The sequence below is a fragment of the Dipodomys spectabilis genome, unplaced genomic scaffold (genome assembly GCF_019054845.1).
Source record: "Dipodomys spectabilis isolate Male_0828 unplaced genomic scaffold, ASM1905484v1 ptg000108l, whole genome shotgun sequence".
Classification (NCBI taxonomy): Eukaryota; Metazoa; Chordata; class Mammalia; order Rodentia; family Heteromyidae; genus Dipodomys; species Dipodomys spectabilis.
The window spans coordinates 14,689,903-14,704,413 of NW_024870785.1; the positions used below are offsets into that span (position 1 = coordinate 14,689,903).

The 14,511-nt window shown below is 48.3% G+C and overlaps 1 protein-coding gene across 1 annotated transcript in view; it reads right to left on the minus strand.

The window, feature by feature from the left end:
* Positions 1-1,005: 1,005 nt before the first annotated feature.
* Myo1e (myosin IE) overlaps positions 1,006-14,511 on the minus strand; it is a 139,447-nt gene continuing 125,941 nt past the window's right edge. Inside the window, exons 26-28 of the mRNA XM_042687737.1 lie at positions 12,546-12,747; positions 4,143-4,312; positions 1,006-1,991 (exon numbers count right to left, since the gene is read on the minus strand). Coding sequence (XP_042543671.1) covers positions 1,915-1,991; positions 4,143-4,312; positions 12,546-12,747 — 449 coding nt within the window. The 3' untranslated portion in view covers positions 1,006-1,914. The remainder of the gene's footprint in view (positions 1,992-4,142; positions 4,313-12,545; positions 12,748-14,511) is intronic.

Genomic DNA, 14,511 nt, shown 5'->3' on the forward strand with positions numbered 1-14,511 from the left:
GCTTATGTGGTGCTGAGGAATCGAACCCAGGGCCTTAGGCATGCAAGGCAAGCGCTCTACCACTGAGCCACCTTCCCAGCCCTCTAATGACACTCTTAAGTTAGAAAGTATGTAACTTGCTTTTTGATTCCTTCAGGGGTTCACAGCCTAAGGGTTTGCCCCGAGTCATTGGATTTCTGCACATTTTAACAGTTAGGGAACCTTGGAGAAAGGTACTCAATGCATTCATTCCCTTTTGTTTTTTGGTGGGTCCTGGGGCTTGAACTCAGGGGCCTGAGCATTGTCCATGAGCTTCTTTGTACTCAAGGCTAGTGCTGTACCACTTGAGTCCCAGAGCCACTTCTAGCTTTTCCTGAATAGCTTGAGTCTCAGTGACTGTCCTGCCTGGGCTGGCTTTGAACCTCGATGCTCAGATCTCAGCCTCCTGAGTAGCTGGGATTATAGGCCAAAGTCACGGGTGCCCAACCTGAAGGCATTTCTTAATGTGAGGTATATGTGTTGGGAGCTAATTTGGATCTTGAACGTCTATTGCAAAAGTCCAGACGTTGAAGGCTTGGCTTCTAATCTGTGGCACCTTTAGGAGGAAGTTAGGTCATTTGTGGTGGTATTTTTTTTTTCCTGTCTGTCTATAAAAACCTCCCCAGCCACCAGGAGGTGAGCAGCTTTGCTCTGTCATCTGCTTCCGCCCTGGTGTGCTGTTGATGCCTCCAGCTCCAAACCTTTGAAACTGTAAGCCTCAAAACATCTTTCCTGCTTTTCTCCCAGAGCTTGAACTCTGGGCCTGGGTGCTGCCCCTCAGCTCTTCAGCTCAAGGCGAGCGCCCTACCACTTGAGCCACAGCGCCACTTCTGGCCTTTTCTGCTTATGTGGTGCTGAGGAATCGAACCCAGGGCCTCATGCATGCGAGGCAAGCGCTCTACCACTGAGCCACCTTCCCAGCCAAGTGAGGAATATATGCCTTGTGGAAGGACACAGTTATCACCCACAACAAACAAGAGGGCAGAATTGGATGGTCATTGATTTCTTTATTCATTTAGGAGGTAGGGGGTGGTCCTAGGGAAAAAAGAAAGACCTCCCAGGGAAAGGGTCTGTTGGGACTGAGCTGGAAAGCAGTGGGGGTTTCAGTAAGTACCTGGGTGGGAGATCTGGCATGAAACCTTACCTTTGGGAATGAGTACAGTGGAATAGTGAATACATTCATACACGTTTCTATCATCTGATTTTCTTATATTTATATATATACACACACATACAGTATAATCTTTTTATAAATGTACAGCTTGAGCAAAGAAAGATCCTTCTTGTAATAGAAGTACAGCATGACACACAGACACGCAGAAACCAACATGGGCCAGCCAAATTCCAATCGAAGACCCAGAGATAAAGCAAGGCTCCCAGCCCCGCCCCCTGGCACAGGTAAGCCAGCCTACCCTTGACCTTGAGGTGGTGAGTGTCCATTCTCACCCAGCCCTCCCTGAGGGAAGATGCAGATAGGAATGTTATTGGGTGGGTGGGTGGGGGGTGGGTGGGAGGGGAGGGAAATGAAAAGGAGGAAAGAAATGTGCTCTTCAACTCCAGGCACTGGTCAGAGAGCCTTCCCTCTCTTCCCATTCACCGGGTTTAAATACAATAAATAAATCTTAGGAAACCTTGTGCTGCTTTGCCCTGCTGGTTCCTACAACCAGGCTGCTTTTAATCTTTTTGGGTCACTTACAAGTGACAGCTCCCTATTCCGGAAGCCACAGTTCTCCATGTCTTCTTAGGGGAAGGTGGTAGAATGGTTCCAGGCCTTGGAGAAGTAAGTAATTGCTCACTGTGGATCAGAAGAGTTGGGGTGGGGAGAGTCCCCCCCACCAAATGCTCTCAAGTCTGCGTCTAGAGCACCTCTGTCTCTTGCTGGAGTCTCTGGGTGCCTCAGATCTTGGTCACGTAGTTGTTGGGGAACAGGCCTTGTTTGCCACGCAGTCGGCCGGTCCACCAGCCAGAAGGATCTGCGGGGGAGAAGGTGCACACAGGTGAGCCACGCACGCTCTGCTCTACGCCCCAGACACCTTTCTTATTCCCTTCTAGGTTTGGTTATTAGAAAAGTTCTTTGAAGCCGGGTGCTGGTGGCTCACGCCTGTAATCCTAAGCTACTCAGGAGGCTGAGATCTGAGGATCACGGTTCAAAGCCAGCCCAGGCAGGAAAGTCAGTGAGACTCTTCAATGAACCAGAAAACCGGAAGTGGCGCTGTGGTTCAAGTGATAGAGCGCTAGCCTTGAGCTGAAGAGCTGAGGGACAGCGCCCAGGCCCGGAGTTCAAGCCCCACAACCGACAAATAGAAAAGAACTTTGCAAGGAGAGCCTATCACCATGGCAGACACAAAAACACCAGTACTCAGATCTGCCTTTGGGGTGCTGCCTGGGATCCCTCTAATGCAGGTGTAGTCTGCCAGGGACAGCTAGTAAGATAGGGCTTTTCTATGTGACCCAGGCTAGCCCTGAACTGACAATCTCCTGCCTCATTCTGAATGTTGAGACTGCAGGCATGCACTACCATCCTTGGTTACTTTTTGAGGCTTTGTGTATAAGCTAAAGATACAATTGTGTGGCTGGGCAGCAGTAGCTCCACTACCCTGGAGGCTGAGATCGCAGGATCATGGTTCCAAGTCAGCCCAGGCTCAAGAGTTCAAGCCCCAAGCTTGGCACACACAAAATTGTCCTTTGCCATTTGAATGAAAATGCAACGGTCTCTGTGTGCACCCATGCCACAGTTTTAAGGTTTAGCACTTAGCTTTTGATAAAAACCATATTGATGGTCATAAAACTTATTTCTAAGCAAATTGAAAAAAAAAGGAATACTTTGGGGAGGGCTAGGCAAGGAGGATTGTGGTCGCAGGATGGCTGCAGTCTTCCTGATCTCTGCCTCTTAGGTAGCTAGGATCAGGAGTCACTGCTTTTTCTCAAAATAGCTAATAAAGCACTTAGCCAACCAAGCCCACGAACCACATCATAGATTTCCTTCCTGGCACCGCCTCCTTCCATTATGAGGAAGCTATAAGAATGGGGGGGGGGGGTGTAAACCTCACGTTCACTTTCTTAGGGCAATCCCTGACAGGTCTAACTCTTGCTGCAGAGATGAGTTCAGAGATGGGTGGCTTTAGCCAATCAGAATGACACAAGACTTGTATCCAGGGTCTGGGAAGGTGGCTCAGTGGTAGAGTGCTTGCCTCACATGCATGAGGCCCTGGGTTCGATTCCTCAGCACCGCATAAGCTGAAAAGGCTGGAAGTGGCGCTGTGGCTCAAGTGGTAGAGCGCTAGCCTTGAGCTGAAGAGCTGAGGGACAGCACCCAGGCCTAGAGTTCAAGCCCCACAACTGACAAGACGTGTTCAAGCTGGGTGTCCAAATGGTTCACATCTATAATCCTAGCCAGGCTGAGACTTGTGGATTGCAGTTCAAAACCAGCCTGGGCAGAAAAAGTCCTACACCATAGCCAACTATCCAGATTCCCTACCATGGATGAATGGATTAAGGAAATGTATATAAATCACATAAGTCTGTGATTTGCATGGAAATGGATGGGCCTAGAAAAATTAAGTGACATAAATCAGGCTCAGTGAGACAAATGGTACGTCTTTTCTCTCATTTGTGGAAGTGAGTTCAAAGTTCTAAATGAGAAAAGATAGGGGATCATCCTATGCATTATACACCAACAAGTTGGCTAAAGCATGCTACACGTAGGGAGGATTCCAGTGATTTAACTCCTCTGAGCAACTAACAGAAAGCCAAAAACCACACGTTTGTGGGGGAGAAGAGGGAACGGTGGGTGAATACAGCCATGATATTCAAGTTCCACACGTGAAAACAGCCATGTCACTTGAGGGAAAGGATGGGCTAAGAAAAATGGGAGGGGAAAGTCGTGATATTTTGGTCAAGATGTACTCCTAACCTCACATGCCTGAGAAACCTCGTCCACCTTCATGTTGAGTACATCTTTACAATTTTTATGATGATCTGTTGACTTGAAACTTGTATCTGTTGTCTAAGGAAATGCCAGATAAAGAGTTCAGCAATAGTTGCTATGATGGCCTGGACCTCTGCAGCCATTTTGCCACCATGAAGACAAAAGGCTGGAGAGGCTGCCCTGGCCTTGCGCTTACCTTCTTTGATAATGTCAATGACGTCGTTGGCATTGAAGCTGAGCTCATCCGTATCCTGAGCGTCGTAGGCATACAAAGCCTTGCACTGGGGCACCTGAGGTTTGGGCTTGGGCTGGGGCTTGGGTCTGCCCCCTGCTGGGGTAGGCCGACTGGTCGTCTGTCTCCGAACACTGCAGAGAGAAAACAAAGCAGATGAGAGATGGGCCTTAATCCTGTGGCGGGTTACAGCCGTGTCCTCATGAAGTTCAAATCTACTTTTGCCCTTAGAAGCCCAGGATGCTCTCAAACTTTTTTGTGTCAATCATGGGACTTCAACTCAGCTGAGCATTTTTGCTCAAGGCCAGTGCTTTACCACTTTGAGCCACAGTGCCACGTCTAGTTTCCTGGTGGTTAATTGTCGATAAGAGTCAGTGCTGGTGGCTCACACCTGTAATCCTAGCTACTCAGGAGGCTGAGATCTGAGGATCGCAGTTCAAGGCCACAGGCAGGAAAGTCTGTGAGACTCTGATCCCCAGTTAGCCACCAGAAAACTGGAAGTGGTGCTCAAGTGGTAGAGCGCTTGCCTTGAGCTGAAGAGCTGAGGGACAGCGCCCAGGCCCAGAGTTCAGGCCCCACAACGGACAAAAATAAAGATGGCTTCAAAAAGGGGTTGGGCTGGCAGTTGATGTGGAGCGCCGGTCACAAGTAGAAAGGAATCTTCCTCAGTTCTTTGTTCTGGGATGAACAAGAAACCACAGCTCAGTACGTCTAGAATCCTGTAATGCCAAGTGCTCCTTGGGGGCTGATGGATGAATTGAGGTCAAGTGGAAAGTTAGAAGCACTAGCTCCAGCAAAGAGTGGGGGACTCTGCAGCCCAGGCTCTGCCCCCCACTCTCAGTCCCCCCGGAAGGGAGCAAACCCCAAGTCTTCTCCAGCTCCCATACCTCTGGGGGTAGTATACCCTGTGGATTATGACATCACTTCTGTCCTTCTCAGGCAGAAGAGTGCCCGCTGGTATGATTAATCCCCTATATATCAGGAGCACGTCAATGTTTGGTGAAGGAGAATTAGCTGGGGCTACCAGAAGTCATGTGACTTCCCAGCTAGAAGGACTGGGTGGGTGGGTCTGAGAGCAGAGAGGCTCTGGTACTGAAGGTGTCCTGCTGGGAGGGGGAGAGGGCGACACTCAGTGGGCAGACGAGGAAATGCACCTCTGCGATGGAAACCCTGAGTCATGGCCACATTCCCCGCACTGTCTTCCATCTTCCCCCGCCTCCTTCCTGCTGCACCTGTTCAAGACCCTGGGCCATCGCTGTAGCTCAGCCTCAGACAGTTCACCTTCCACCTGACCATCCTCTTACCAGCATTTCCAAGATCAAAACCATATGTCTCACCAAGTCCCTGTCCAGTATGGCTCCAGCTCCCAGAGACCACATGGTCAACTCCCCCTGCCGCTTCTCCAGCTCCCTCAGACAGAGCTGGAGATGGAACCCCTTTTGTTCCAGTGCTATGGTAGAAAGTGGCTGGGGCTAGACATGAAGCAAACAAAAGGCCTCCAGAGTGAAGAAGGGAGAAAACGAATACAGGCAGGAAATGCTTCTGCAAAGACACCACTGGTTAAAAAAAAAAAAAAGCCCAACAAAAGCTATTAACAAGCCAGTTCTATAAGACAATATACAGATAATAGAACAGCTATATTTCTAAACATGAGAAGTTCAAGAGAAAAGATCAGAAAATTCAAAAAATTAAGAAAACAACCCCATATGATAAATTCTGGAGCATACACAGTGGCTCGCGGCTGTAATCCTTACTAGGAAAAGTCCATGAGATTCATCATCACCCCAAAGCTGGAATTGGACCCATAAAGGGCCAATCTGGTCACTTCTATCTCTTGGTTCAATGAAGAGGGGAAGAGATGGTTTAAGCACTGTGAAGCTGGGCATGAAGAGAAACCCCAGGAGCTTTAGACAGAGTGGGGTGGGCCGAGGGGGACAGCCACAGACTGGTTTGATGCAGGTGGCAAGAGCTCCACCGATTGTACCAGAATTGGGTTCCCATTGACTGCGGAGAGGGGCTGCGGGCTCGAAATCTGTTCTCTCCTGGGTACCCTGCCTCTCTGAGCCAGGCCACGCCTGACACTCTTCTTGTGTCTTCTGGGAGTCCCTGTATAGGGCTGGATGACATGACAGCCACTCCTCAGCTGGGCTGGCTGTGTACCAGTATTTTTTTTTGGGGGGGGGGGAGAAGAGTGGGGGCGACTACTGCACTAAACTGTTGCAACTTCTGGGGAAGTGTGTGAGGAGGGTTCCTGGCATTTCCTATGAGAGGATCACTGGCCAACATGCTAAGTTATGCAATCTCCATCACTGCCACTAGAGGGAGATCCTGTGTAATGAGTGAGCGAAGAACACCGTCAAGTGACCTGTCAAGAATGAATGAATGAGGTCTTTGAGCCCCCAGAAGCACACAGCCCAGGTGGCCCACCTGGCCTGATAAAGGGGGGATTATAGGCTTTGCACAAACGCTTGAGACCCTCGTGCCAATGGATGAGAACTGGCTCAGCCCAGCTGGCAAGATGATACTTCAAACTTGCAGCAACTTGTGTCCTAAGATCGGTGGAGGGGGTGAAACTATTCAAAGTGAGTTCTAAGCATAGATGTGAACGTCACCACGAAACCACCTCAGATTACAGACACTATTCAAGTATAAAATGTAAAAAGTCATGCAAAGTTGCAATTGAATGAGCACTATTGCACATCAAGGTAATAATAAATATTCATATTGTGCCTTTAGCTAATTTAAAATTTGTTTTTTTGGCAGCCTTCTGCTCACCCAGTTTACTTGCTCATGGCTGGTGCTTAACCATTTGAGCCACACCCCCACACCCTCACTTGTGGGTGCTATGGTGTGTATCTGCCATCCGGGACTACCTTCTAAGACACCCCCCCCCCCCAAACAACAATTGGCAGTGCACTGCCATAAGTCCTGAATTATGGGCTACCAGAAAGCCTAGAGATTTCTTTCGACGATTGTGAGGTTTTTCAATGGACATTTGAGACCTCTTGGACAGCTATGGAATCTCACAAGATGCCAAAAGCCAGGAAGAAAAATGGACCCCAGGCAGGTCCCTTTGAAAAGAATTCAAATTGCCTGTGACTCATTAGAAATCTGAGTACTTCTTTTTTTTTTTGGGGGGGGGGGGAGGAGGGGTTCCTAATACCAGGGCTTGAACTCCAGGCTATTGGCTCTTATTTAGCTTGCTTACTCATAGCTGGCATTCTACCACTCAAGCCACCATCTCCAGTCTGACATTTTGTTGGTTAATTGGTAGTGGAGTCTCAGAGACTTTTCTGCCCAGTATCAAACCTTGATCCTTCAAATCTCAGCTGGGATTACAGGCATGAGCCACCAGAACCTGGGTATTATCATTATTTCTGTGATACACATGAATCCATGGAGGGTGGGCGGGAACATTAAAGGGTAAGCTAGAGGCATCCCACAGTAAATACGGGATGAGTAAAACAGAAGGAGACCAACAAACCAGACCCACACCTAGCCCTGGCCAACTTCTGGGCGGTTCCCATGGCTCCTGGGTGGCTATGTGGACTCCAGGCCGGGGAGATCAGAGAGGATGGAGTTTTCAAATATCATTGCTTTGTCCCGCAGTGGGGAAATTTATGTCTTGAAACTCCAAGAAGGAAAATAATGGCATTTTCTTTCCCTGACTTGGAAAAATACACTGGGTTCCAAAAGGCTCCATCTCTAAATGTTACTGGAAATGAGGAGAAATGCATGCCAGCAATTCCAAGACTTTGACTCAGCCCAGACCAGGTTATAGCTACGCGTTCGTGTAGAAATATTGCTATTGGACACTGGCTGGAAATCTTAAGCCTTCTGAAAATATGACTCCATGAGAAGAATCTTGACACGAGCCATTGGCAGCGTTTAAATTTTGTATCCATTTATGCTTCTGGGCGTGGGGGAGAAATCCTGCCACTGCACGTGGCTCTATCTTTCTCTGGATTTGTTTTGATTGATTGATTTAATGCCAGTTCTGGGGCTTGAATTCAAGGCCTGTGCGCTGTCCCTGAGCTTTTCATTCACTCAACGCTAGCCCTCTCCCACTTGAGCCACAAGCTCCACTTCTGGCTTTTTTGGGTGGTTCTTTAGACAGAAGAGTCTCACAGATTTTCCTGCCCAGGCTGGCTTTGAACTGTGATCCTCCAATCTCAGCCTCCAGAGTTGCTAGGATTATAGAATTATATAGAATTGCCTGAAGCTATCCTACCATGAATGGGTAGAAAGACAGTGTACAGCTCAGGTATAATATGGAAAACAAGAAACCTCCAAGAGAATGACCTGTAAAAGCAGGACAGATCTTTAATCTGGATCAGACTGTGTGTGTGTGTGTGTGTGTGTGTGTGTGTGTGTGTGTGTGTGTGTGTGTGTGTGTGTGTGTGTGTGTGTGTGTGTGTGTGTGTGTGTGTGTGTGTGTGTGTGTGTGTGTGTGTGTGATGTGTGATGTGTGATGTGTGATTGGAATTTTGAACTCAGGCCCTGATGCCTCTGTTAGTTTGACTGCTCAGTTGGCACTCTACCACCTGAGCCACACCTCGGAGCCTCGCTTTCTGCTGGTTAATTGGAGGTAAGAGCTTCAAGGACTTTTCTGCCTGGGTTGGCTTTGAACCTTGATACTCCTATGGCAGCCTCCTGAGGAGCTAGGGATTCAAGATGAGCACTGACTTTTATTCTCTGGATCAGCTTCAAACTCCTATGCTCCTATCTCTGTATCTCCCAAGTAGCTGGGATTACAGGCATGAACCACTGTTCCAGGCCTTGAATTTGACTGACCAAAAGCTTTAGTAAAGGATTGAAAGCTAATACTTCCACCTCCAGTCTCTTAGTGCAGTTTGGAGAGTGGAACTGAAATCATGGCTTATAGAGACCGTGGGCACAAATACCTTAATCCAAGGGTGAAAGGCTGTTGATGGGCGGCGATTAATTTAGCAATGACTTCATGCTCTCTCCAAAAACTACATCAGCTGAAGCTCAAATCAACTGATGACTTTCCTGAATTAACTTGAGGCGCTAATTATACCATTTGATTCTTATCCATGTTACATGATCCAAAAAGAAAAACGAGTGCTTCTGCTAAATACATCTATAAAGAAAACTCCTTTGAGAGAAAGGAGAAAGAAAGATTAAGTCTCAGGGTTTAAAAAGCCCAGGAAGCAAAGACTGGGAATGCTTTTTATAGATGTGTACATTCCGCAGGTGACAATTTGAAACTTTGATCTAAATAGGGACCTTCCTATTTATGGAAAATAGACAAGCTCAGGATACCCAAAATGCTGGTAGATTCCAAAAACACCCTATGAAGGAAATATAAATCGATTTCCTTGGCAAAAAGGAGAAGCTATTAAATTCAGATCCTGAAATGCTAGAGCCAAGGTCCCTGGCCACATTTGAAACCTTTTTTTTTTTTTTTCTTTCACCTTTATGTGTTTTAGAAAGTCAATAATTAGCTGGGCACTAGTGGCTCACGCCTGTAATCCTAACTACTCAGGAGACTGAGATCTGAGGATCCTGGTTCAAAGCCAGTCCAGGCAGGAAAGTCAGTAAGACTCTTATTTCCAAGGAACCACCAGAAAACCAGAAATGGAGCTGTGGCTCAACGTAGTAAAGCCTTGAGTAATCAGGGACAGCACCCAGGCCCTGAGTTCAAGACCCAAGAAAATAATTAGGAAAAAAAAAATCATCCCTTTGGTCCAACTTTCTCCTTTTTTTTTCTTGGCAGTTACTGGGCTTTGAACTTGACGTGCTAGGCAGACACTCTGCCACGTCAACCATGCTCTCAGTCCTTTTTGTGTTACTTATTTTAGGCTCTTCCTTTTTCATTTCTCCCTTTGAGCCAGCCTTGGCCTACAATCCTCCTCCTCCTGTGCCTCCCGGGTGTCTGTGATCACAGACGTGCACCTTCCCGCCTGGCTCGTTTGTAGAAATGGGAGGTGTCAGGAACATGGTGCCCACGCTGGCCTCAAACTGCAGTTCTCCCAAGTAGCCAGGATGGCAGGCAGGCGTAACTGTGCCTACCTCAGAGCCTTCTTAAGGAACAGCTGCCCCAGCAAATGTGTGCAGAAGAAGGGAGAGTTCTCACAGTTATTCAAGTACAGACATTCAACAACAACAACAGAGAACAGGCAGGAAAACTAATGACTGGGGGAGGATTGTACTGGTACCACCGCACAACCCCATCTCCATGGCTAGAGGTGACAGCCAGGGAATGGTGTGTGTGTGTGTGTGTGTGTGTGTGTGTGTGTGTGTGTGTGTGTGTGTGTGTGTGTGTGGAGGCTGGAAGAGAACAGTCGTGGATAAGACAGGGTGTTTCTCCACTTGCCTACTTTGGGCTGCCGGCTGCTCCCATCTGGCCCGTGTGCAAGTCTACAAAGCAGGCTGAGAAGCTGGGTTGGCTAGCCAAAACCGAAGCACTCAGGAAGCCAGCAGACAGGGCAGACATCTCCTGCCTTGGCCAGGAACCTCCAATGGGGCCTAGGAGCCAAGCGTATGACACCCCGAGTGACCTCTGCCCAGCTGAGCAGTGCCAACGCTCAGGGCCTTGTCCACGGCCTGGCAGGTGCCTCTTCATTTGCTGGGCTTCTTCCAAAGGTGCTCAGCATTGGCTGAGATCAGGAAGAGAAAGGGGAATTCTTGGGTATGCCCTGGAGTTAGAGGACTAGGGACTGAGTGGGAGGCATGGTTCAGTGGGTGGAGCACCAGGGAACAAACAAGCTGAGCAAGGGTCCAGACCATGATTTTCAATCCCTATACCCCTGGGGGGGGGAGGAAAAGAGAGCGGATAATTGCTTGAGCTGGAGTCACCATTATTATTATTTCAGGAGAGGGGGGAGAGGAAAGATTGGTTCAAGTGACAGAGTGGCTGCCGCCTAGCCGGCGTGAGGCTTGAGTTCAAAACCCTGAGGATGCAATAGAGAAAAAGGACCAGAGACAAAGACAGGGGACCCAACAAGGGTGGCACACACTCTGCTGATGGTCACTTGTGAGGGGGAAAGGAACAGCGGGAAAGTGCATGGCATGGCTCTGCCAGGCTCTGTGGCCTTAAGGACAGAGGAAAACCTGTGGGGCCCCCCCCCCCCCCCCAGGCCAAGCTCAAAGCTGAAAGCTGTGGTTTCACAGCGGGCCTGGTTTGCATACAAGTTTCCTGCACCTCTACGCTTTGGGACACAGAGAGAATGAAAGATGGAAGTGTGCGGGAGGGAAGAGGGGAAAAAGGGCTGGGGCCGGCATTGATTGCTGGGTTCAACAGACCTGCAACCATGCAGAGCAGAAACGACGATATATACATATATATATATTTGTGTGTTTGTGTATGTCAGTTGTGGAGTTTGAACTCAGGGCCTGGGCGCTGTCCCTGAGCCTCTTTGTGCTCAAGGCTAGCACTCTACCACTCGAGCCACAGCGCCATTTCTGGTTTTTCAGTGATTAATTAGAGCTAAGAGTCTCACGGGGACTTTTCTGCCCTGGCTGGCTTCTAACCACCATCCTCAGATCTCAGCCTCCTGTGTAGCTAGGATTATAGGCGTGAGCCACCTGTGGCCAGCTGGAAGGGTTTATTTTTATTTTTATTATTTTTGTGGTGCTGGAGATTGAACTCAGGAGCTCATGCTCCTGATGGCTCTTTAGGGAAGTTCTTTAAAAGTGTCTAGAGATCAACCACTGGAGATCATATCTCACCACTATTACCTTATCGTCATCACCGCCATCATTACCATCACCATCAAGCTACAGCCAATGGAATAGTCTAGACCAAGTACCATTGCCAGGCACCGGTGGCTCACGCCTATAATCCTAGCTACTCAGGAAGCTGAGATCGCAGGTCATGGCTAACCTCCGATTCTACAGGCACCCCACAGTGTAGACAAACTCCCAGAAGCCTTTGCTTCCTTAGGCTACAAAGCCTGACTCACCATTCCCAATTTTCTTTTCTAGAAAAGCAGAGGCTCTCCTGTGGAAGCTATGAAGATCTAGATTCCACACACGGCTGTGTCATGGGAGACTGGGGCGTGATTCTTCACGCTGCTGAGACTCTTGGAGCTGATGCATCACTACACCTCAGACACAGGTACAAATACCAACACAAAGCAACCCTAATTTTCTTCCAGCAAAATACTGCTAGTCCCCAATCATGTCACTCAGCAACAAAGGCCCTGGAGTCGCCCAATGTCAGGCCCAGAAGACTGCCTCCTTCTAGAATCTCCATGTGAGACCCTCTCTGGGCAATGAAATGGGGTGTGTGGTTGGCTGCATCATTACAAATGCCTGGAATCAACAGCCACGTCACCCCTGAACCCGCAATGCTCTGATGGGAGTTGGAGTGTGGTTTTACCTACTCGAGTCTTATCTTACCCAGCAGCACCTTGGTCTGGCACCTTGAGGAAATCCAGGCTCTCCAGCGTCTGGGACACGCGGTCTGAGCCTGTGGACTGTTGCCGGGGCAGAGGTGGGCGGGCCATGGAGGTGTACAGGCTTCTCTGATTGGACCTTTGGTTCCCAGGGGCGTGGGGTTGTGGCACAAATTGGTTTTTGATGATGCCATTTTGGTGATATCCTGGAGGGCAGAAAGGAGAATACACCTTCAATTCTATGAGGCCAAAATGCCTCGGGCAAGTCATTTAATTCTCTGTCCCTCAGTTTCTCCATCTGAAAAATGGGAGGGATCATAGCGAATATACCATACCGTAGTGGAGCTGTGGTATTATTTTATTTTTCCCTCCAACTTCCCTGGGGGTAGAAGTGAGGAATCAGATTGTATGCATTTCCAAGTTTGAGTACTGATCTCTGATAACAACAACAACAAACCAAATAACTAATCCTAAGGGTCAGGTGGTAGAGTGCCAGCCAATGAGGAAAACGTTAGATAATTGAGTTTTGGTCCTCATATTGGAGGGGGGGGGGGGGGAGAATGTTTACACCTAAGGGGTAAGTGCATAGAACTGATGATGATGATGATGATGATGATGATGATGATGATAGTAGGGCTAATAACACATCATAAATTTCCTAAGAAGTGTCTCAAGGCATGGTTAAATTTGACAATAGGATCCTCCAATGTCTGGGTTTCAAAGCCCACAGTCAAGGAAAGAGATCTTGCGGCTAGTTGGGCATATGCTTCCTATCTGAGGCTTGGCCTCAAATGGGCAGGCAGGGGCTTGAACTCAGGAACTGGGCACTGTCCCTGAGCTTTTCTGCTCAAGGCTGGTGCTCTACCACTTTGAGGCACAGCACCACTTCTGGTTTTCTGCTGGGTCCTTGGAGGTAAGAGTCTCACGGACTCAAGCTCCTCAGATCTCAGCCTCCTGAGCAGCTTGGATTACAGGCGTGAGCCATGGGTGCCTGGGATGCACTTTCATTTTCACAGAGTAGGTCTCGATGCCTTTGGCAGCAACTTGCTCTGTTGGAATGTAGAGGTCACTTCCACGCTGAAACGTGGCTACCAGGTTGGGTCAAGCCAGATGAAGCATCTTTTTTTTGTGATTTTTAAAGTTGAGATCACAGAGCTCCAAAGCTGCTAAGTGATGGTGAGATTATGCATTGGGGATCTTAGTCCGGGGTCTTGGAGGGAAGCCATCAGCTCCTTCCTTTAACACCAACAGGACAGGGCAGGCAGGGAGAACAAGACTCCTTGAGCTCAGGGCCTGGGCACTGTCCCTGAGCTTCTTTGGCTCAAGGCTAACACTCTACCACTTGAGCCACAGCGCCACTTCTGGCTATTTTCTGTTTATGTGGTACTGAGGAATCGAACCCAGGGCTTCATGTGTGCTAGGCAAGCACTCTACCCCTAAGCCACATTCCCAGACCAAGAGCTAAATACTTGAAGCAAATGTCTGTTATACAGCAAGTGAAATCTGGAAGGGGCGGGGGGAGTTTTCCTGTCAGAGTGAAAGGCTTAAAGTGGGGTTCAGGGACAGGCCACACCATGTATGTGCTGTTGGAGACTCACTCACCTAAATGAGTTCAGAAATGAAAAACAAAAAGAGCTTGTAGAAATGCTCATGGCAGCTGGACAGATATACTTTATGCCTCTTGACTCTAACAATAAAAGTTTTGGCTTGTGTTTTGTATACTTTTACAATTTCATTGTTCTGTGAACTTTTTTTTGTTATTATTGTATGTTTGCAAAAGTGTGGTTTGGCATGACCTAGGATTTTTTTTTTAAACCAAAGAGATTAAAAATCCTGGTTTTTTCATTTTTTTGCAGATAGTTCAAAAAGGGCTGATTTGATAGATTGGGGGAGTTGTTCCTGGGAAGAAATGGTCACTTGCAGAGATTTGGGACCATGATCAAGGTCAGATGTGCTATGGCCTAATTTGG